The sequence below is a fragment of the Cibotium barometz genome, chromosome 20 (genome assembly GCF_041138505.1).
Source record: "Cibotium barometz isolate CiBa-2024 chromosome 20, ASM4113850v1, whole genome shotgun sequence".
Lineage (NCBI taxonomy): Eukaryota > Viridiplantae > Streptophyta > Polypodiopsida > Cyatheales > Cibotiaceae > Cibotium > Cibotium barometz.
This window is the reverse complement of record NC_141065.1, coordinates 17,501,563-17,523,521: the sequence shown is the minus strand read 5'-3', so window position 1 is coordinate 17,523,521 and position 21,959 is coordinate 17,501,563. Positions and strand designations below refer to the sequence as shown.

Genomic DNA, 21,959 nt, shown 5'->3' with positions numbered 1-21,959 from the left:
AAGAAAGAAGGTGAAAAAGTTCCGTACATATCGACGAGAAGAATTTCTTTCAACAAAATTTAATAGCTACTGCTGCAAGGAGAATAACATCAAGCGCCAACTCATAATTTCTCACACCCCTCAGCAAAACGGTGTTGTGGAATGCTATAATCGGACCATCGTGGGAGATAGCTCGATGCATGCTGAAAGAGAAAGGATTACAAGACACTTTGTGGGCTAAAGCAATAAGCACAACAGTTTACATCCTCAATCGAAGCTACACAAAGGCGCTCTAGGGTATCACACCGCAAGAGGCCTACTCTGGTAAGAAACCTTCAGTATCTCATTTCAGAACATTTGGCTGTCAATGTTATGTGCATATACTAGATGCATGCAAGAAGAAGCTTGACGCCAAAAGCAAGAAGTGTTATCTTTCTTGGATATAGTCAAGAGTCAAAGACTTATTGGTTCTATGATCAAGAGGTGAAGAAGATAATCACTGGTCTAGATGTGGTGTTTGTAGAGCGGCCACAGCCAGTGGAGGAGACAAGTCCATCCACCCTACCATCAGCTGGAGAAATAATCCACCATGAGCCCAATCCACCAGCTAGATTTCTTGTTGAGGAGAAGTTTTCAGAGGACGAAGACTCACACATCACACCAGCCTGCTGCTATACCACATCAAAAGCCACTTCCAAACTGGACCCAACAATGAGAATAGTTAAGGAGCCAGCCACCTTGGACGAAGCCTTAGCACATCCAAAGTGGAAAGCATCATAAAAAATAATACCTCAAGCTAGTTAACCGACCACCAAACAGAAAGGTAATTGGTACCAAATGGGTTTGGAAAGCTAAGTATAAGGTTGATGGCTCACTTGGAAAATATGAAGTTAGGTTGGCAAGTGAAAGGTTTCGACTTTGTTGAAACCTTTGCTCCCACAACTCGCATGACAACTATCAAAGTGATACTTGCCTTGGCTGCTCATAAACAATGGCTAGTTTTCCACATGAATGTCAAATCAATATTTCAGAACAGACATCTCAAGGAAGGAAGAGGTATATGTAGCTCTCATCCACTAGGTTTTGAGATGCCAAGATTAATTTAAAAAAATTGCAAGGTGAAGAAGGCATTGTATAGGCTGAAATAGGCTCCAAGGGCATGGTATCATAGGATAGACCAATTTTTCAAAAAGATTAGGTTTACTAGAAGTGTTTCTCATGCTAATTTGTATGTTCTAACAAAGCATGGCAAGATTGCTTTAGTTGTTCTGTATATAGATGACTTGAACATCATAGGTGACAATAAAGAAATGATTCAACAGCCAATGGATATGCTAAGCCGTGAGTTTGAGAAAACAGACTTAAATCTTATATATTTTTGTTTGGAAATTAAAATCTGACAAGAGTTAGGTAAGATCTTCATATCGCAACAAAAGTATGCTTGGGAGATTCTCATAGCATTTGGGATGTCCGATTGCAAACCTCTGTCAACACTTATTATGGAGATGAACGTGAAGCTTTCTACAAAAGATTCACCATTAGTAGACTTCAAGAAGTACAAGAAGCTGATAAGGAGTTTGATTTTTCTCACTAACACTAGACTTGATATCAACTTCAAAGGTGTTTTGAGCAAGTTTTCCAACATGCCTCGAGAGAGTCATTGGAAGCAAGGGATGCGAGTACTTAGGTACATTAGAGGTACTCTTGTGTACGACATCACTTACAATGTAGGTGCCACTCTTCTGGGTTATTGTAATTCAAAATGGACAACAATTTGTGATTCCAAGAAATCAATTTTTGGATATTGTTTTACACTTGGTTTTGGAATTTTCTCTTGGGCTAGTAAGAAGCAACCTACAATGGCACTTTCTTCTACAGAAGCTAAGTACAAGACAGCTTGTTTTGCTGCTTATGAAACAGTATGATTGGGAGTATTTTAGTGGACATGGGAGTTCATATTAGTGGAGCTAGGATACCCTGAACCCGACGATACGGAGAATATTTCATAAGATACTTAAGTTCATTATTATTGGACAATTTACGGATGGCCGCATTCTTATTACACAGAGAGTGACCACTTCCATACAACATAACCAACCACATTGTATACGTGCCTACCACACCACTTGCAACACTATATATGGACATAGTGATCATGAGCTACGATACCCAATGCTTGTGAGTATCTACACCCTCTACACTTCGTATTTCCTCCATCCAAAGTTTGTCTAGATCACCATCTAAGCTCTACTTCATAGCACACGGGTAGACAACACCATCACATTGTACCTATCTCATAATTTTAAAATTCTTTATCTATTGCACTTTGTTTTGCTATCTATATTTTTATTGTGCTATATTTTTGTAGTATAAAGATGGAGACCCTCCTATGGTGTAGACCACAAGCAGCATCCTCTCTTGTCATCCCTACACAAGCAACACACACAACAGAAGAAAGAGAGACTACCATCGCATGGGGGTAGAAAGCATGCATTGGCACAAATTACCAAAGATGATTCAATTTCATGCTAAAACAGAAAATGCAATCAAACTTAGGGATGAATATTACAGACGATGGCATATTGAAAGTAAATTATCAAGCGAAAAAGCCTCGGTGTCAAAGTCCTCATTAGTGTGGTTAAGTAGCAGACTTCCTCTAGTTTAAACTTGAAATCATCATGTGCCTTGACAAAAACCACTCAATGGCATGGGCATCTCTTCTCTCGAAAAGAAAATTTCAAATTAGATTGAAAAGAATGGTGACAACTCTTTGAAACACAGAATCTGAAAAAGATTGCACTTATCATCAGCAGCCTCCACCGAATGTAGAATACAGAAAGCCTGCATACAAAATCTGACATTGGAAATCCCAGCAAGTATGCAGCTGCAGTTTTCAAAAGGAAAAAAGACGGGCCTGGCAGCAGCACTGAACCTCATGACAATCTCTCTATGCTTGCTCCCAGCAACTGAAGCTTCTCATCAAACCTCTCATAGCCTCGATCAACATGGCTAGCACCCTTGATATTGGTCATCCCCTCTGCAGCCATGCCTGCCAGTATTAAGGCTGCACCAGCTCTAAGGTCATTGGCCTCAACACGTGCACCTGAAAGAAGACTGTAACAAGATAGAGCATCCACCAGCACTTCATCGCTTTAGCATACATGAGGATCCTTCCTACCATAAAATCCAGAAATACAACAAAGAAAGAGTTCTCAAGGGAACGTGTTATAAAGGGAAGGGCAACCTCCTCACGTGCAGTTTGTGTAGACTGAGCTATAGATCGACTAACTCATAAAAGGAACACCAAAATAGGATACAATGTGGAGTCAGAGGTTGATAGAATCTACTGCCTTGTGGCAATAATGGTCAATCTGAGCACAGTGTGCAACAAGCCAGGTTCACTGGAGGAGAATTTGCCATTCCCTTCACAACCAAGCAAGGAGCTCTTAATTGCGCTACCACTGCTACCAACAACTGGAGGAGAATTTGTCATTCCCTTCACAACCAAGCAAGAAGCTCTTACTTGCGCTAGCACTGCTACCAACAATGAAATCCCAGTGACTCTGCTCAACACTGCATGAGGATACATGGGCTTACAGCTTTTGGTCTATATACTCTAATGCATGAGATGTTGAAGGTCCAGAGCCACAAGCCCTTCACAATGGACAGGCTATATGCAACAAGAATAAGACTCTACCATGAAGAACCACACTTGGATCTTTGCCATTAAAACATGGTGGATTTATAAGGCGAATTGTAGATCAAGATTGTTGGACAAGACTCGCACATGTTTAAGTTTTCCACCTTGAGGAAGCATTTAACCCAACAGCAAGATTGACCACGCCATGCACACCTCCTCACCCTAGTATAAAATGGTGTAGAAATACATGCCATGCATATGTTCTTGGCAAATAATATAGGAATTTATTATGTACTCTATAATGAGGGCATATGCTTATATGTAAAGTGCTTGCTGCATGTGAACAGGCGCACTAACTCCAAGGGCACTTTTGTCCTACCGAGTTTTCCCCTAGACATTTGGTGTGAAAGGACACCTAGACTAATTTTATTATTATGCCTTGTACTTGTAGTTGTGTACTCACAAACTTATCATTCTAATACATTCAGCATCATGTGGCTCTCCCATCTCTCTCTCTCTCTCTCTATGTATCACATATTACACCCCCATTATGGTACTGGTTGGAGCTAGACAGATCTACATTGCATTCTTGTATACCCTACGCATATAGGTTGCATACTGAGTCTCTAGAAATAGTGCTCCATCCATCACACCCCCCCACTAGCTCAGTAGTTTCATAGTTTATTTCATGTTCATTTTGTCCTTTCTTTTTCTGGACATCCAGAAGACAACTCATTAAAGTCACCAACTCTTACATGAGTGAATCCATCATGCTCCGGGAAATTCCTTCCGCATGGCACAGATCTCTGGAGGATTGTGGCATAGCCTCCTATTGCTGTGGCAAATCTCCAACCTCGGGATCAACTTCATCTACTGATTAAGACTGGCTAGCTGGAACAATAGCCTAGGACTCATCCTCATACTCATTTGGCTCTCCAAGAAGCGGTGGCTCCTCAACAGTGGAAGGTGGAACATGCTCATCAAAGACAACATCTTTGCTAACAACAACCTCATTCCGCTTGGAGTCATACATATAACCTATAGACTTTGAAAAGAGAGTTATAACTTATATCCCACAAAAACAAGCTTCTAGGACTTGGAGTCAAGCTTCCCCCTCTGCTTCTTTGGAATGTGAACATAGGCATCACTCCCAAAAACACGAAAATGGGAGACATTTGGTTTCTTGCCAAAATAAGCCTCAAACGGAGTCATCTTAGGCACTGTAGTCGTCGAAGATCAGTTGAGGATATGGACAGTCATGGCCACAACCTCTCCCCAAAGTGGTCGAGGAAGATCGCGATGCTCCAACATCGTCCTCGCCATCTCCACCACAATCCGGTTCTTTCACTCAACCACTCCATTCTCTAAAGGCGATCGTGTATCGGCCAACTCCCGCTCGATGCCATGCTCCGCACAAAAGCATTAGAAGAGAACTCCCCTCCTTTTGTCAGCTCAAACAATCTTCACCTACAATCCAGATTCCTTTTCCACAAAAAGCATACCAGTCCTCAAATCGAGCAAAGGGTTGGTCCTTATGTGGCAAAAAATACACTCATGTGAACCTGCTAGAATCATCCACAATTAGCATGAAATTGTCACGTGCATCCCGAACTTGGATGCCACATAGACATTTCTGTACAGAAGGTGCAAGACCTGGGATGGTGAACTGGTCCCATGTGAGCCCAATCTGGGACGAGTCAGCCAGGGATCCATCTCAGTCGTCCGAGGTCAGGTGTGCATTGTCCTGCACAGGAGTCCAAGGTCAGGTGTGCACTATCCTGCACATGAAACAGTGCCAGTCCGCGCTGTGAGTCTCCCTCTAGAATGATGTCAGTTGTTCTGTATGTTTGGTATGCCACCAGATGTCAAACAGCTCTGTAGATGTAGGTATGCAGCAGGTTTGGACACGTATGGGCCACCCCAGGGAGCCCAGGCAACATAGTTACCACGGAACGTCGTTCCGCCTTCCTGGAACGCCGGAACGCCGTTCCGGGCGAAGGCACGTTCCCGGAACGTCGGAACGTTCCGCCCAAAAAAAAAAAGGGGGGGGGGGTGTTTTGCTTGCAGAAATGTATGTTCATGTCTTGGGGGAGCAAATATTAGGAAGCATATTTGGCTATCCGTATACAAAAAGTTACATTTTTTTGTGTCATATGCTGACATGTCATATGACGTGGCGTTCTGCGACGTTCCCGATCCGCTCCCGTTCCCGTTCCCGCTCCCGTTCTAGCATCCGACGTTCCCGGAACGTTCCCGTTCCGTGGTAACTATGCCAGGCAACCCCAGGACTTGCCCACCAGCCCAAGGAGGGGCTGGGCAGGCTGTCGGCCAGCCCAAGAGGGCTTGGCCAAGCAGCCGACTGGCTTTTGGGCCAGCCCAGCCAGTTGGCTAGCCCATAGGGCAGCCTGGACTGCAGGCGGCCAGTGCCCAGGTGCTGCCCACCAGCCTGCGCTGGCCTGGACAGCAGCCCACAGAGGCAGCCAGGAGAGTCCAGTGTGAACACGTGGCATTTTCAGCATTAAATGATATTAAAACAGGTCGTGGAAGAAAAGTGAACCAGCCGACTGCTCCTGATGGGATAGTATGAATAGTGGAGGCCACAATCCCATTCACCATCTCATTATTCACCAAGAGCTCAAGCAAATCAAGGGCTAGACAAGCCAAGGGAATTGCTAAGCAAAGGGGTGGAGAACTGAAGGTCAAGGGCAGGGTATTCCCAGCCAAGAAAAGGTCCAAGATTGCTGTATTTTCTTTCAAATTCACATCATTCTAATAAAGCAAATACACCATCCGTGGTGGGGGCCCTACAGAGGGTAATTGGGACCCAATACTGTGTCCTCTCCATCTCTCCCTCTCTCTCTCTATTTTCTGCACATCTCCTTTCAGTTTGTGCGTTAATTTCCGTCGCGAAAAGAGTGCTGAATTCTGAGTTTTTAAGTTACCGATTCTTCTCCGAAGCTTCCGCATATTACAGAAATACAAGGCTTCTCCCAAGGATGGGGTCTGCATAGGCCCACACAAGTTAGTGTGAACCAACTCCAGTGGTTTTGAAGCCCGCCTGGTAGCCTGCTTCAGAAAAGACTCCCTATACTGCTTCCCATGAATGCAAGAACTGCAATGTCCATGCATGCTGCCAACATCTAGCAAGCCATCCACCATCTGGTCCCGGAAAGCCCGCCGCAGCACGTCCACATTCAAGTGGCCAAAACGAAAATACCACAAATCATCAAGCTGAGTACCTGTAAGAGAAGAGAGTGCTAAGAGTTTGTAAATCCCATTCTCCACTCCGCCTTCCCAAACAACCTGGCCTGTTGCTTTGTCCCGAATAGCAACTGAATGCTCATCAAACTCCACCCATATGCCAGTCTTGCAAACCTCATGCACTGACAAAAGATGAAAACCAAGAGATGGAACATAAAGAACTGGGAAGGAATGCTTCCCCCTCTGCCATCGGGACGATCTCCAACCTGCCCTCGCTGTGAATCGAGATAGTGGACAAAGATGTGCCATGTTTGCCTCCAAAGTCCTATAACAACTCTCGGGAAGGAATCATGTACCTAGAAGGACCACTATCTAGAATCCACTCCCAAGTATCCCCAATGGTGAGAACAACTCCCTCCCTGCTCGAAGAAGATAAAGCTCCAGTGTCCATAATCTCCAGGTACACAAAAGCTGGAGTCTTCGTGGCTGCAGCTAAGGAATCTGCACCATTCTCGATGCTCCGTTGAGGACATTTCCTCCAATAATGACCCTTCTGGCCACAATGTTACAGGTCCGCTCAGCCTTCAAAGCATCGCGATCTGAGTCGGGCTTCTTCTCAAAAGACTTCGACTGTAAAACTTCCCTTTGCCCTTGTTGTTGTTGTTGTTGTTGTTGTTGTTGCTGCTGCTGCGGCCTTTCGACCACTGGCCAGTCAAAGCCTTAGAATTCCCGCCCTGTGGAGGGTTCAAAAATCGCTCCTTCTGGTCCAAGATCATCAACACAAGCTCCTCCCAAGTAATGGTGTTGAGCCTCTCACTGGTGATCAAAGAACATAGTCACAAGGGACGGGGGACGGTAAAGGGAACGGGGACGGGGACGGGACGGGGGACGGCCATATGTAGGGAACGGGGACGAGGGTAGAAACGGCACTTAAAAATTACTTTGTCAGTACCACCCACTCACCTATACGGGCAAAGCTTGCATGTCCATGGCTGTGCACCACCTCCATGAGGGGATGGGGTGTGATTGACCTTATCCCACCATGTCCATCCCGTCGTCCTTCTACGGGTACTTGGAACTTGAAGAGCCACTGCCACGAGGAGGATGCCATGGATGATGGATGCCTCCTTGTCACTTGATAGCTTGAGAGAGAGAGAGAGAGAGAGAGAGAGAGAGTGAGTGAGGCTTGAGTCTTGAAAGTTGAGGGAGAACTTGAGTGTGAGGATGGGTGGGTGGGTGTGTGGGTGTGTGTGTGTGTGTGTGAAGCTTGAGAGAGAGTGTGTGTGAGGGAGAGTGTGTCTTGAGAGGCTACAGCTTGCTTGTGTGAGAGCTTGAAACTTGAGACCTTGGTCCTTGAGGCTTGCCACTTGAGGGGAAGAGAGAGTGTGTGTGTGTCTTCTTATAGGGAGGGAGGCAAGAGAGAGGCCAAGGCCCAAAGCCTCAAAGGCTCAAGGCCTATGGGCCAAGGCTAAAGGCCCATGAAAAGCCCCTCACAAAAGGCAAAAAAATAAGGTCAAAAATGTGACCATTGCCCAAACAGTAACCTGCAAGCGTTCCCATGCAGCCGTCCCTCACAACCGTCCCCTCCTGGATCCGTTCCCTGGAACGCCGTTCCTTGTGAGGGACGCCCAGGTGGGGACGTCCGTCCGTCCCCGTCCCACAGTGTTCCCGAGACGGCGTCCCCCCGTTCCAAGGGTCCGTCCCCTCCGTCCCCTGTGACTATGTCAAAGAAGAATAGAAAGCTTAGTACTGAGAGGATAGATGAGACAGCATGGTGATGGCCATGTCCTCTGATGATATCTCCTTCCCAACCTAAAGAATCTCTTGCTGAAGAGCCTAGAGTTTGTTGATGTGCTCCCGCATCGTCAAAGACTTTACTAGATTCATCACTCGCATCTGCACTTCCAAGGAAACTCTCTTCATGGGTGATACCCGATTGTACAGAGAAGCCAAGTGCTGCCAAATCCCTCGAGCCAACGTCATGTGTTTGATATGATTGATCACTTGGGGTGTGCAATTAAGAAAGGTGAAAGAGCACACACGGGCATTGACACGATCCCACAATTGTGCCTAGGCCTCCCGCTCTTTGACTAATGAAGAGTCCTCCGCCGCCGGATCTAGCCTTGAAACACCAACTGTGACGAAGTCAACCAAATCATAAGATTCCAATACAAACTCCATCACCTTCCAAATGCCATAGTTGTTCCTGTCCAACTATCGGTCCACTGGGAACGTCGGGAGGGTGGAGATCTTCAGAGGGATCTCGAGCAAATCTGCCATCTCGGGGGTTCACATAGTCTTGTGAAGGGAGGCTGGGTGGGAAAAAAATGAAGAAGAGGTTGCGTTTTCTTGCAAGGTGGCTGTCCAACAATGAGGCCCACCTTCTACCCGCTTCTCCACGTCCCGTACAACCCAAATACTCTCCAATCAACACCAAAAACAACAACCCCAAAAGCTCTCACTGTCTTCAAAGCTCCAAGCCACATGTGGCTCTGATACCATGTCAGAACGTACAGCGGAAATGAGACAGAAATCAGAGAGCAGAAAACTGCAAAAGAGAAAGAGAGGAGATGTAGTGTCGAACTCTACTATATACACAAGTATATCCGGTACAACCAGTGTGGGGGGGCAAGAGCCCAATATATATGGGCATGGGATAACAGTCGGCCAGTGGAAATAGGCCGACAACCCCCCAGCAATGGCCCACGATTGGGACAAGCCTAGTTGGCCAGCAGATGGCAAGGCCAAAGACCTCGTCGGCCAGCACCAAACAATGGGCCCCTCTTGGGCAGACAAATCCAACAGACCGACGGGGAAAAAACAGCCCCCCACCCTCCCCACGACTACCGGAAAAAATGGAAAAAATGAAAAAAACAAGAACACGATCAAGGAGTCCTCATTTGGGCGGCCACATCCACATCACTGGCCCTCACTCCCTACAATTGTCACATGCACTCTGCCGCACTGTAGTGCGTGGTGACAAGATGGCTCATCATCATCAATGTAACATTGTACAGTATTAGTACCCTTTAGGATGATAATTGTCGAATGTCGTGACCCCATTGTAATTCTCAGTCCAGGATATGTCAATATCAGGCACGAGCTACGTAGGTCATTCCTCAGCCATAGTGAGTCAATCAATCAGTCAAGTCCCTTAACCCACTCCGAGGGATTCATTCATGCATGTAAAGTCAGTAGAAACCTTAGGGTTTGCATTAGACAGCACTCTACATATTACATATCATTCATCCATTACATATAGACCATTGCAGAAGCCTTGAAATAGCATCTAGTATTTTTAGGATATTTATTAGCATTTATTTCATAATTTCTAGCATTTAATACCATTTATCATCTTGGACAAGTCATGTAGCAAATTAGCTACAACCGACCAGCCCTAGCACTCATATAAATAGGCTTTGCTTTTGCACCCTTCACTCATTCATATCATAATCGAGCATTAAGCGTTGGAGCCTTCAACCTAAGGAGCATCAACGATTGAATATTCAGCATCTAGAGCACTTCAGCCCTCAACGTTTTCAGCCAGCATTTCATCCTTCAGCAACTAGGAGCATCAATGCATGTAGAATCAGCATCCATCATCAAAACGCATCAGCATACAGCATTCAGCCTTCAGAACATAGTGGTTGAGTACTTTAGGTACGGTGCGGTACAGTGCAATACGCGTACGAGTACGCAAAGTACGCATCAGGATGAGTACTTTAAGTACGTTCACTTTTTTTTTTTAATGTGTATATAAAAAAAACACATTATAAATCATTCATAATTTAGCAACACTCGTACACAAAGATGCACAAAAAACAATTGAAATGCAAACATGTATGCTATATAAATGTCAAATGAGCTGTCAAATGAGATGCACTGCATACAACATGAAGGACTGTTTGGTTGAAGCTGAAATCCCAGTACATACTACAAACGCCAATAGCCATATGGCCAGCTCTCACTCATCATCATCCAAGCCTGAAGATGAGGATGATGAGTAGTCTCCATCTGTGAGGAGATTCCCCATCATAATCATATAGTGGCTCCCGCTCCCCCACATCACCTGGTATCTCCTCAACAATGGTAGAGGTCCCAGGTATCTCCTCTGGAAGAGTCTGCATCTGGTGCTCTGGACCACCTCTATTGATCGCTCTGGAAGCTCCCCCTCTGGTATGTGCACCACAAGTATACACCCTGGTGCCTCTAGAGGTGAAAGGACAACTCTGCTGAGCTGAAGAAGTAAGGGAGCTGGTAGTGAGAGCTGAAGAAGTAAGGGAGCTGGTAGTGAGAGCTCGAGACCGAGCTCGAGTGACTCGTCTATCAATGGTCTCGAGCCCTCTGTGAAGCTGTCTGTATATCTTCTCCTACTCATCACGTACTATGTCGCTCTCCTCGGCATGTTGCTGGCTGCGACACTCGAACTCCTCAACATCAATCTATGGAGCATGTATTCACTAGTAGTTATTAGTGAATACATCACTTTAAGCTTACTATGAACATTGAAGTGTATCAGTATGTCGTAAATTTTTTTACCTGTTTTGGTCTATCCATCTTTCGAAGATTCCGAATTAGTCGAAGGTTGGCTCTGCAAAACACCAACCTCTCTAGTTGTGCTGTGCTCAAGCGGTTTCGGATCTTCGTGTGAATAAGAGAGTAGGAACTCTAGTTCCTCTCACAGGCTCCAGAGGAACAATCCTTAAATCCACGAAGATTCGAGTCTTAGTTATAACAAATCTTAAAGCCTAGACCCTACACCCTACACTCGTGACTCCAAAGCCGAATCTTTAATCAATAATCAATATGTATTTTCTATTATTACCTGGGATAATAGCCGAAGTGCAAGGGCTTTTAGTTGAGGCTGATGGTATCCATGTATCTCGCCCAATCAAGAGGCGTCTTACACACCTCTGGCAGCAAAGAAACACCGCGACTATAGAATTCTCCAAGGTTATTGGAGTATCCTATCATCTCTCGATCAATGTGTACCTGCTGCTCATTGGTCAATACATGACTCATGTCCTGATCTCTCATGGATAGAAACACCGTGTCCATGAAAAGATCTGCACTCCTGTAGAGAGGATGCAATAGTGCTGCCATACCATGAATTGGATGACGCATCCAATCCCATCTCCTCTCTACAAGGCGCATAATCTCATCCACCCTGTGAATGTCAACAACCATAAGTACATACTACGAACTTCAAAGAGTAATTTATAAATACTAAATATTAAATAGACATTGCAATTTACAATTCAATATTTAGTATTCACCTGGCTCTGGAGATGATTGTGCATGCTGCAAGCTCTCTCTTCATCTTGTGGAAAAGATTTTAGAGTATTCTCATGTTAGACCTCTCCATATTTGTGACACGCAAGAGGATAAAGAGGGGTTTCAAGACTATGGTGATGCTATGTACTTCTGTCCAAAACTCCTCCTCTAGCACTTTTCTTTGGATGGCCCTTGTGGCTTCATGATTTGCATTATGCATTTGCCTCCAAGGTGCATCAACCACTAATCGGCGAAGAGCATCTCGAACATCATACAAATGCTCCAAGACAAAATACATACAAGCGAATCTGATCTTGGAGGGTCGTATGATATCTTTCGCACTATGAGAGCGAAAAATAGCCAACGCCCATCCTCTTGCAGTTAGAGGTATTGTCTATTACCACTTGCACCACATTCTCTACCCCCACCTCCACAATAGCTTGACGAATGTGGTGGTAGATAAAATCAGCTGTGATCCGCTCCCCTGCCTTGCCTGCATCAACTGCACGCAAAAAATAGGTGCCAAGACATGAAGAGACCAAGATATTTATTATGTGGCGCCGCCTCGTGTCACTCCAACCATCTGAAATGATGGTGCAACCAAACTTCTTCCAACCTTCTTTGATAGGTTGAAGAGAAGTCTCGATCCTCTCCTTCTCTTCCTCCAACATGGTGGTCCTCATCTTATTGTACTCTAAACATGTCCACCCATCCACATTGCCTACAGCTGCAAGAGCGGCAATCATCCTCTTCCATTGGTTTGTGCGTAGCACATTGAAAGAGATATTACACTCGGTAAGAGTGTGCTCTATCTCAATCTCTACCCTACGTTGTCTCTCCTTGATCCATGACATGGAGTGCAAGGAGGAATTAATGTTGCGTTGCGTAGAAGGCTGCCCAATAGGTGCAGAAGAAGCAGGCACTTCCTCATCCTCAGAAATCCTAGCCCTCTTTCTGCTAGGTGTTGCATCTGTAGGCAAAGGATACAACAACACATCGTTATCAACGATAGTGCTACGAATCTCTCTGCCATGTCGAAACTCCTTGGGGTTCTTCCTTATAATAGCATCAGCCATCTCCTGTGGAATACTTGGGCACCCACCAATTCCCTTGCCCCCAACATTTGACATGTGGCGGATGACCTGCGTGATCGAGCTAGACTGCTGCAAGTTACAATAACGGCACTTCCAATGACAAGTGCCTGAACTGACTGATGATGTGCTATTAAGTATGATGGTGTATGCAGCCCAGTAAGGATTTGGTGCCTTTGGCATCTTGGACAAGCTGCAATTTAAAAAAATCAACATTAGAAGCCACATTAGTGGCTGAATTTCTGAAAATAGAAAAATTCGGGAATGAAGATGGAAAAAATACATTAAAGAGGATTGTTCAAGGGATTGAATTTCTAAAAATAGAGGGAATGATTGGAATGAATACAAAATTAATAGAGGTAATTTTTGAAAATAGAGGGTTTAGGGAATGATTGAAAATAGAGGGCATTCTTGAAAATAGAGGGAATTCTTTTAGGCTGAAAATAGAGGAAATTTCTGAAAAATGGAATTTCTTGAATTGGGGGTAATGATTAATCCGTGTTAAAATTAACTTATTAAGGGTAGGATTAGTTTAATTAAGGGTTGAGAGAGAGAGAGAGAGAGAGAGAGAGAGAGAGAGAGAGAGAGAGAGTCTGTGTCACCAATGATCATTCATGAGAGAGAGAGTCTACAGAGTACTAAGTAGTAGTAAGTAGAGAGTACTAAGTAGTAAGTATAGAGAGAGAGAGAGAGAGAGAGAGAGAGAGAGAGAGAGAGAGAGAGCTATATTAACGTCTACTAGAGGCCGAACTCGACCTATGAGACAAATCAATGTACAACTGTGAATGTCCTCTAGATGTCCAGAAAAAAGGGACAAAATAAACATGAAATAAACTATGAAAGTACTGAGCTAGTGGGGGGGGGGGGGTGATGGATGGAGCACTACTGCTAAAGGCTCAATATGCAACCTATATGTGTAGGGTATACAAGAATGCAATGCAGAGCTCCAACCAGTACCATAATGGGGGTGTAATATGCGATACATAGGCGATGGCGAGGCAAAAATCCCTTGGAGCATGATCTCCGGGTGTGAGGGTAAGTGAGCTAGCCGCTCTTGGATATGGTGATGATGTCGAGCCCGTATCTCTGTAATCTCCCTCTGATGTATGGGAGTCTAATGGCCTGGTGCTCTCGATCTCCGTCTGGCTCGGAGGTCCGCAGCACACTGAAGTGTAACCCCCTCCTGTGTCAGGGTAGGCACTGGGATAGATCTCTGGAAGAAATCTGAGCTGGAGCTGCCGCCCACCTCTCCCTATGGTATGAGTCCGTAGCAGTGCCTCTCTGTGGCGCTGTGTCTCTAGCAAGAACTGGCCAAATCTGCGTTGGTCTGCGGATTCCATGATCTGGCAGAGTGAGGGATGTCCACTGAAGATGGTGGTGTATCTCTCTCTAATGTCACTATATGCTCTGCATCTGCATACATAATGCTCCTCACTCTCAACCTCCTCCTGGCATAGTCTGCATATCCTCTTTGCTCTGGGGATCTGTGCTGCCCTGCCTGCGTCAATCTCAAGCTGGTGTGATGACACTCTGAGCTGGCCAATCGCCACTCGGACACTATGAGGCATGTACACATCCATATATCCGGGTCGTTGAATAAATCCATCCTCTGAGGTGCTCATAAAACAATCTCTGTAGTATAGCATCTTCGTAGGCAGGGGCTGGTGGGGTGTGATCCATGTCCGCCTCATATAGCGCTGCAATAAGTCCTGTCGCATAACTCCGTTCCTCTCACTGTGTGAGAGTTGCATATGTGGAGCATTAAGATCGTACTGAACAGGTGGTAAGTGATCTATGTCCCACCCACATTGGATCAATAGCTGTATCATCTGTGCGTACCATGATCCTGTGTCACTTGCCTCAGCTAACTGTCAAGATGCCTCAAAAGCTCTACGTGACAATCTGTCCGGAGCCATGGCTCGCACTCGATGAATAAAGCAGACCACCTGGAAGAGAGCCTCTACTAGCATGGGTGGTGTAGCAAACTCTGCTCTGACAATGTCATGTGGTATAGATGGTTTGCTGCAAATCATTCGTGAGAGCATCAGAACCTGGGGTCTCTCGATCTATGTCCAAGGGGAGGCCGAGAGCCGGGTGCCCATACTGCTGCTGCGTATATCAGTGCGGGTGTGACCAAAGTGTCGAATAGCCACCCCTTCATGCGGGGCTCCTAAAAGTGTGCCTGGTGGCACTGTCGCTCAAGCATGGCCAAGGCAGCAAGGAGATGGGGAGAGAGAGAGAGAGAGAGAGAGAGAGAGAGAGGCACCTTGCCTAAGCTGGACAGCAGACAGACGGGCGATGGTGCGGCGCAGGTACAATGCAGGTACGAAAACGCGACGACAGCCCAAAACACGAAGGAAATTGATTTTAAAAAAAGGTACGGAAATCCTAGGCGATGCGAAACCGACGGGTTTGGGCTTCAAAAAAAAAGTCCACGTGAACTGTTCCGTACGCCGTACGAAATGCACTGTACGAACTAAACCATTCCGTACTAGTACGGAATGCAACTATGCTTCAGAATACCTTGCGTTTTTTGCATAGGAGCAGTTTTTAACATGTATATCTTCATCGTTTTGCTACAGCACTTTGGTGAAGGTAAAATTCAGCATTCATTCACAGCCTAGAAACAGTCCCAATCAACCCATACCTCAGCCTCAAATTTGCAGCCTTCCCTCATTCCATTGGGAAGAGTGCATAGACTCGAGATTGGTCATCATTGGTGCTTCTACAGCCGTGTCCAATTCAGCCCGACTCTTAGTCCTCCAAGATCTTGCGTTTGGCTTATCATCAATCCAAAGTCAGTCTTTTCAAAGTAATAAAGCAAATACTGTTCCGGTAACGGGATGGGGGGCCCTTCAATGGGTAATTCGGGACCCCATACGGTGTACAGTCTCTCTCTCTCTCTCTCTCTCTCTCTCTCTCTCTCTCTCTCAATCTCTTAAAGTTTGAAGTCATAAAAGTGGATTGCTAAACTCGCAAAACTCAAGATACAGAAGGCGGTGTGAGACTTGTGTGACAGGATCCTTAATTACGAATACTTCCGCTGCATGTTACAACAGTGTAATATGGTACAAACAGGCAATGACTGCTAACAGAATGCAAGTTATGGCCCAAATGGCTATTTTGGTGCTACTGCTGGACATGCAACTATTGAGAAAGCAACTACTCAGACCGAGCATTATGGTGTTCATAATTTGCAGGGAGGAATCCATGCTCACATGAGTAGACATCTGCCCACTTGTTCGGGCAGAAGCGCCAGCCCAGACAAGGTGAGCAGAAACAGCATTTTCATTCCCAGCAGCAGCAACTGTATCAAAGGACCAAATGCAAGAAGGGCGTCTGAGCCTGGCTGCTCAAGACTGCTTGAATTTGGTGAGAGCAGTAGTAGCACATGATCACACCAGAAGCACACCACCACCATTTAGTGCTCTTGGGATCAAAGTCCAGGGTGTACAGGAACTTGCTGTAGAGATGATCTTCCAGCGTACATCAACAAGTCTGATGTCAACAGCATCAAGGAGTACAGTAACGTTCCTGGCAAAGCTATCACAGAGCTTGATATCATTGTTGTGTAAGGTGTCTATGAAGTAAAGGGTAAGGGGGAGATCCGGGACCTATGGTGGTTTCTTTTGGAACTCGTTATGGTTGACTTTGTTAAGTTTGATTTCTTTTGGAACTCATTATGGTTGACTTGGTTAAGTTTGGTGGCCAGTTTCAGTATCTAAAAAATTGTAAGGCACTCTGTTGACGTATGAGCTACTTTTGTATTGGTTCTCTAGGTTGGTTTTTACTTATGCCTAGATGTTGGTGCCTTTGATCTTGTAAGGCATGCCAGCATCGCCATCAATGCGGTGGGCTTCAGCTGATGAGACACTAATTGTTGATGCGCCCACTGAAGGCATAGATACAGCTTCTCCACCTCCTGGTTCTGCTACACATTTACCCGGAGGAGATCAGGTACATTTCAAGGATGAGATCCTCCAGGAGGGGATGGCTGTAGTGGCCGTATTGTTTCTACTCCTGTGTAGCTGGGTCGGTGCTTTCCTATCTGAGCTTATTTCCATTTCAAGCAACCTGTCATGTTTCTTCTCCATCTCTATTCTCTATATTTGGTGTAGAAGTGCATATGTGCTGCTATGGCATGCTATACAATAGGGACAGAATAGACTGTTTGGCCATCCAACAAAGTAGCCAAGTCTACCAGCCCTAGTACCAATGGCCTCTTTACCTCCCTCCAACCTCTTTAGTGCTTATGCCATTGAGTCTTCTCATTAAAGGAAGATGTGGAGCATAGAGCAGATACTATCACCCTGTGCAAGAAAGAGAAATGGGCTGAGTTAATTGGATCAAAAAATTACCTTCCCATGTCTCTCCCTTGAATGACAGCTTTGTTCCTCGATACATATATTTTTGCCCCAAGCCTTTGCAGCTCCTCCACTAGATTATAGAAAATCCATTATTTTTAAAAAAAAATCAGTGTCAGGTAAGAAATCTCAACATGTGAAATCATACCGGCAACACATCAACAATAACTAAAGCATTAGTTACCATGGCCCATCCGACTTTCAAACACCATCTCTTTTACTGTACTCTCTCCATGACAGGTAGCCATCAGTGACATAAGCTGAGGTTGTAAATCAGTTGGAAAATCTGGATACGGACCCGTTGTCATCTCTATGCTTTTCAGAATTGAAGAGGAGCTGATCTGTGAGAAGCATGCCAAGTTTATCAGAGAGATAACTGAGTTTGTAGCCAAGAAAGGAGGAAAGCATTCTTAGCATTACCTACTTAAGTGCAGAATTAGTGTAGTTAAAGACCCTTACGAAAGTTCACCTGCAAAGTGCAGAATTAGTGTAGTTAAAGAGCCTTATGAAAGTTCACCTGCAAAGTGCAGAATTAGTGCAGTTAAAGAGCCTTATGAAAGTTCACCTGCAAAGTGTCGGCACTTAGCTCACTGATACGGCAGCCTATAGTCTTCAATTTCTTTACAACTGCTATCAAGTGGTTTGATACAACAGGAGACACGGATATAGTTGAGCGCGTGATTGCTGCTGCAATTAGGAAAGTGCCTGCCTCTATGCGGTCAGGTATAATGGAGTAATCTGCACCGTGTAGCTTCTTCACGCCTTTTATGACTAACAAGCTGGTGCCAACACCCTCAATCTTTGCCCCACAAGCAATAAGAAATCTCGCAAGATCCACAACCTCTGGCTCCTACATACAGCAGCAGCACCAATCAATCAGAACTTGCTTTAATGGCTAAAACAATGCTTAAACTGATTTCAACTCATTTTGTTGTGCATAATTATGTAACTTACAATTCATGTGTTTGATTTTATGCTTCCCAGTTTGTTCAAGTTGACTTATGATTTCTGTAGATATTTTAAAAGTCTACAGACCAGCCCTTTTACACAAGACACACTAGGGTAGTGTAGGAGCACGCCTGTGATAGGAGAAAGCCGTGCTCAGTCAAAAGGCCTACAAGAATGAGCAGGCTGGCAACATTGAAGCAGAGAATTGGCATCAGATTTGGGTAGAACAATGTTGGTGCAGGTTTGGACAGCCATACAGCAGGTCAGCCAGGCACCCAAGGCTGAATCTTCCCAGAACTGGACTAAACCTGAATCTATGTTTTCTCCCATAGGATCATGCTTTGCTGGACTCACACTGGCTGCCAAGAAGGCTGCAAATCTAGCCGCCGCCTTCTGCTGCCTGCATTGACCTTTTCTATGACTTGTGTTTCCCTTCAATCTGCTGCCCAGGGCTGCTGCTAGGTGTGCTTGGATATGAATTTGAGATGGGGAGAGAATGGCCCAATTGCCTCTTATATAGGGCTTAGAGGGGCTGAGAGAATCGTCCAACTGCCCCTTATATAGGGCTGAGAGGAGCTGGTCAGCTGACCCACCTGCTGATGGGACCAGCCTGACCTGGTCATGGGGTTGGCCATGCCCCAAAAGCCCCAAAAAAGGGTTCATACAAGGTGTCCCCCATTGGTCTGTATCTTGTCTCAGCCGCAGTCAAACAAAACTACAGCAGGCTGGCCTTCGAGATGACCACGACAGTTCAGTAGCTCCCAAGATCCCCTCTTACCGAACCCCGCTTGTCTTCTAGCTCCCTGATGGAAGTTCCCTCCTGCTTATCTCCCAGCACCTACCAAGGAAAGTTCCAAAAGCTGAGGCTAGCAGTGGAGGATCCACTCGGCTGGCTGTGAAAAAAGTGGAGCCTGGGTTGGGTAGCTGTCACTTGGGGCAGGCTTGTTTGATATGTCTTACTTTGTGGCAGAAAAAATATAGTTTTTCTTGCCGGTACATCTCCAATTCATCTACGGACAAGTGGACCCTTATCACTCCTTCCCGTGCCTTTCGGTTTGGGTGTGCTATCTGCTTAAAGCTAGCAGCTCCACAAACCTTCACGGGGGGGATTTGCTTGAAGCCACTTATAGATAGAACTCAGCAAACATAGTAGCAGTGCAAGTACTAAAGCCTCCGAACTAGCCTTGGCCCTTTTAATACCCCCTCCATCAAGATCCCTGACAGTACAGATTCATAAAGGAAAGGCAGAACCCGCAAACCTGAGCCACATTCGAAAGCACTGACTCTCCATCAGCTAAACAAGCGGCCATCATCAACGTCTCTGTTGCACCAACGCTTGGGAAATCAAAATGAAAATTACCTCCTGTAAGCCTTCTGCCACCTGCTGCCCAGGCATGCACCTTCCCTTTCCTGCAAAGAGTCCATGTGATTGATATCTTACCAATAGGATAAACATGCTGCATCCCCCCAATAGGGATGTTTCATCTGATATACATAATTTTATGCACATAAATCAATCGAATTGAAGCTCTAAACCTATGCACTTAGCCCTTCAATCGCATGGTTCCAAGTGACTAACATAGCCCCACCTTACCTGACCTCCACTTTAGCACCCAATGCCTCCAATCCGCGCAAGTGAAGATCGACCGGTCGTGAACCTATGGCACAACCTCCTGGAAGAGCCAGTATTGCCTCCCCATGCCTGGCAACAAGTGCCCCAATCACAAAAAAGCCTGCCCTAATCTTTTGAACTGTCTCTCCACATGGTTCTGCAAAGCTGAGATTTCTAGCATTGATGTAGACATCAGAGCCACATTGGCGCTCATAAACCCCCAATGACTTCAAGACTTGGAGCATCCTTTTTATGTCAAGTAAGTCTGGCACCTTCCTTAAGCAGACCTCTTCGGATGAACATAGGGAACCTGCTAAGACTGCCAGAGCTGAATTCTTAGCACCACTTATGTCGACATGACCTGATAACTTGGTTCCACCAGCTACAGTGAAACTATCCAATTGCAGTGGGGCGGCAGGCAATATCGGGATTCGGCTTTCCAAGTCGGAAAATTTCTTAGGGCTGGCTAATGTGTTCTGAATTGGCATTATGTACGAGACAGAGCTATGCAAGCTTGTTGAAATCACAGAAGCCACTCCTCCATCATATGCAGCATTAGCAAAAAGGGTTCTCCTATTATATACTCTAGCAAATGCCATGGTTTCTGCCGTGAACATACATGGGCTCCATCCATATCTGCAGGCTAGCGCATCCATCTTTGCAGGCCCTAGTATTTTGGTCAATGCAGAGAAGTAAAACCTGTGGTCATGGCAGAAACCCTACGTTTGTGATGAATGCGGGGCTCTTAGATATGCTCGCGACCCGGAGTTTACTGGTTTGACGGATTCTTTCAATGCCGCTAGTGCTCCATAGTCTGTAGCCCCCATGCATATACTAAACACCGCCTCTCATTGAGCCCATTAATCAAACCAGGCAAAAGCAGAGCCTTAATACTCTGAAAAAGCCCTAATATGGCCATCGTTAAGTCCAACAAACCAAACCCTGTAGACGCATTACCTTGATTTTGAAACCTATCATCAAAGCATCACACAGAGAGGGGACCGTTGCCTTCTGATTGAATAAACCCGTCCTCCTATGCCAAATTCATGTAGCCAGGTTAGGTTAGCTTATTATGGCAATGCAGCATTTGGCTTATGGGATAATTCTGCAAGGCAACAAAGTGAAGAGATGACACGGGGAGAAGACAGAGATGTGGGCGAAGTGAAGGGGATAAGGAGGTAGCTATGAAATAAAGCAAGGAGAATGCAGTACAGATGGGCTCCTGGTAGCTAAGTATGCTTCCAAGTCCCCTCTCCTGGTAGCTAAGTATGCTTCCAAGTCCCCTCTCTCAGCACACAGAGGGCTGCTTGAGAGAAGGCCCTGACGCAATATAGACCTAGGCCTGCAAGATCTCTCACTTAGAAGCTAGAGAGCTAACAATGAAGATGTCTGATGGCCCAAGGTGTTTTTCTTTTTTTCTTTTTGGGTTTTGGTGTTTTTCTTTTTGGGTTTTGGTGTTTTTCTTTCATCGGGCCTACCAAGTGGTGTGAATAAATTATTGTGAGCACTACCTTTTGATACACCTACAGAATAGAATGTTGAGCAATTGAAAAGTTTGTGAACATGCACCTTGCACACCTTAGGGCCCTAGGTGCTTGACACACACCGTGCCTGCCCAGAAAAAGACACACACCATGCCCCGAAAAAGGGAGAGGTCTTCCCCTCCCATTCTCATGGACCTGAAGACTACCCATCCTACCTCAAAAATCTATGGAGAGAGAGGGAGATTTGTAAACACCATTATAGTCCTATTAACAAAGGGGAAAAGGTTCACATTCCCACTAGTAAAAGCTCTGACGTGTATGTCCAAGTTTTCATAAGAATTTGTCACTTTATCGTTCATCTTGGTC

The 21,959-nt window shown here is 45.4% G+C and overlaps 2 protein-coding genes across 7 annotated transcripts; both read right to left on the bottom strand.

The window, feature by feature from the left end:
* Positions 1-2,700: 2,700 nt before the first annotated feature.
* LOC147627600 (uncharacterized) lies at positions 2,701-21,515 on the bottom strand. 6 transcript variants are annotated; one of them, XM_086814504.1, is made up of 7 exons: positions 20,092-21,512; positions 19,757-19,907; positions 18,115-18,399; positions 17,734-17,890; positions 17,544-17,622; positions 2,912-3,093; positions 2,701-2,820 (listed from the first exon to the last, which is right to left on the bottom strand). In XM_086814504.1, exons 1-6 carry the CDS (start codon positions 20,763-20,765, stop codon positions 2,913-2,915), a joined length of 1,527 nt encoding a protein of 508 aa, XP_086670630.1. In that variant the 5' UTR covers positions 20,766-21,512; the 3' UTR covers positions 2,701-2,820; position 2,912. The 6 variants fall into 6 exon arrangements, 5 of the variants coding, with proteins under 5 accessions (XP_086670630.1, XP_086670633.1, XP_086670629.1 ...); XR_015268265.1 differs by lacking the exons at positions 2,701-2,820; positions 2,912-3,093 and adding exons at positions 9,695-11,262; positions 11,360-11,521 and having other exon boundaries at positions 20,092-21,513; XM_086814503.1 differs by lacking the exons at positions 2,701-2,820; positions 2,912-3,093 and adding exons at positions 11,387-11,521; positions 11,646-11,987 and having other exon boundaries at positions 20,092-21,515.
* Positions 11,994-13,684, bottom strand: LOC147627601 (uncharacterized). Its single transcript, XM_086814508.1, has one exon. The coding sequence runs from the start codon at positions 13,468-13,470 to the stop codon at positions 12,436-12,438; it is 1,035 nt and encodes a 344-aa protein (XP_086670634.1). The 5' UTR covers positions 13,471-13,684; the 3' UTR covers positions 11,994-12,435.
* Positions 21,516-21,959: the final 444 nt, after the last annotated feature.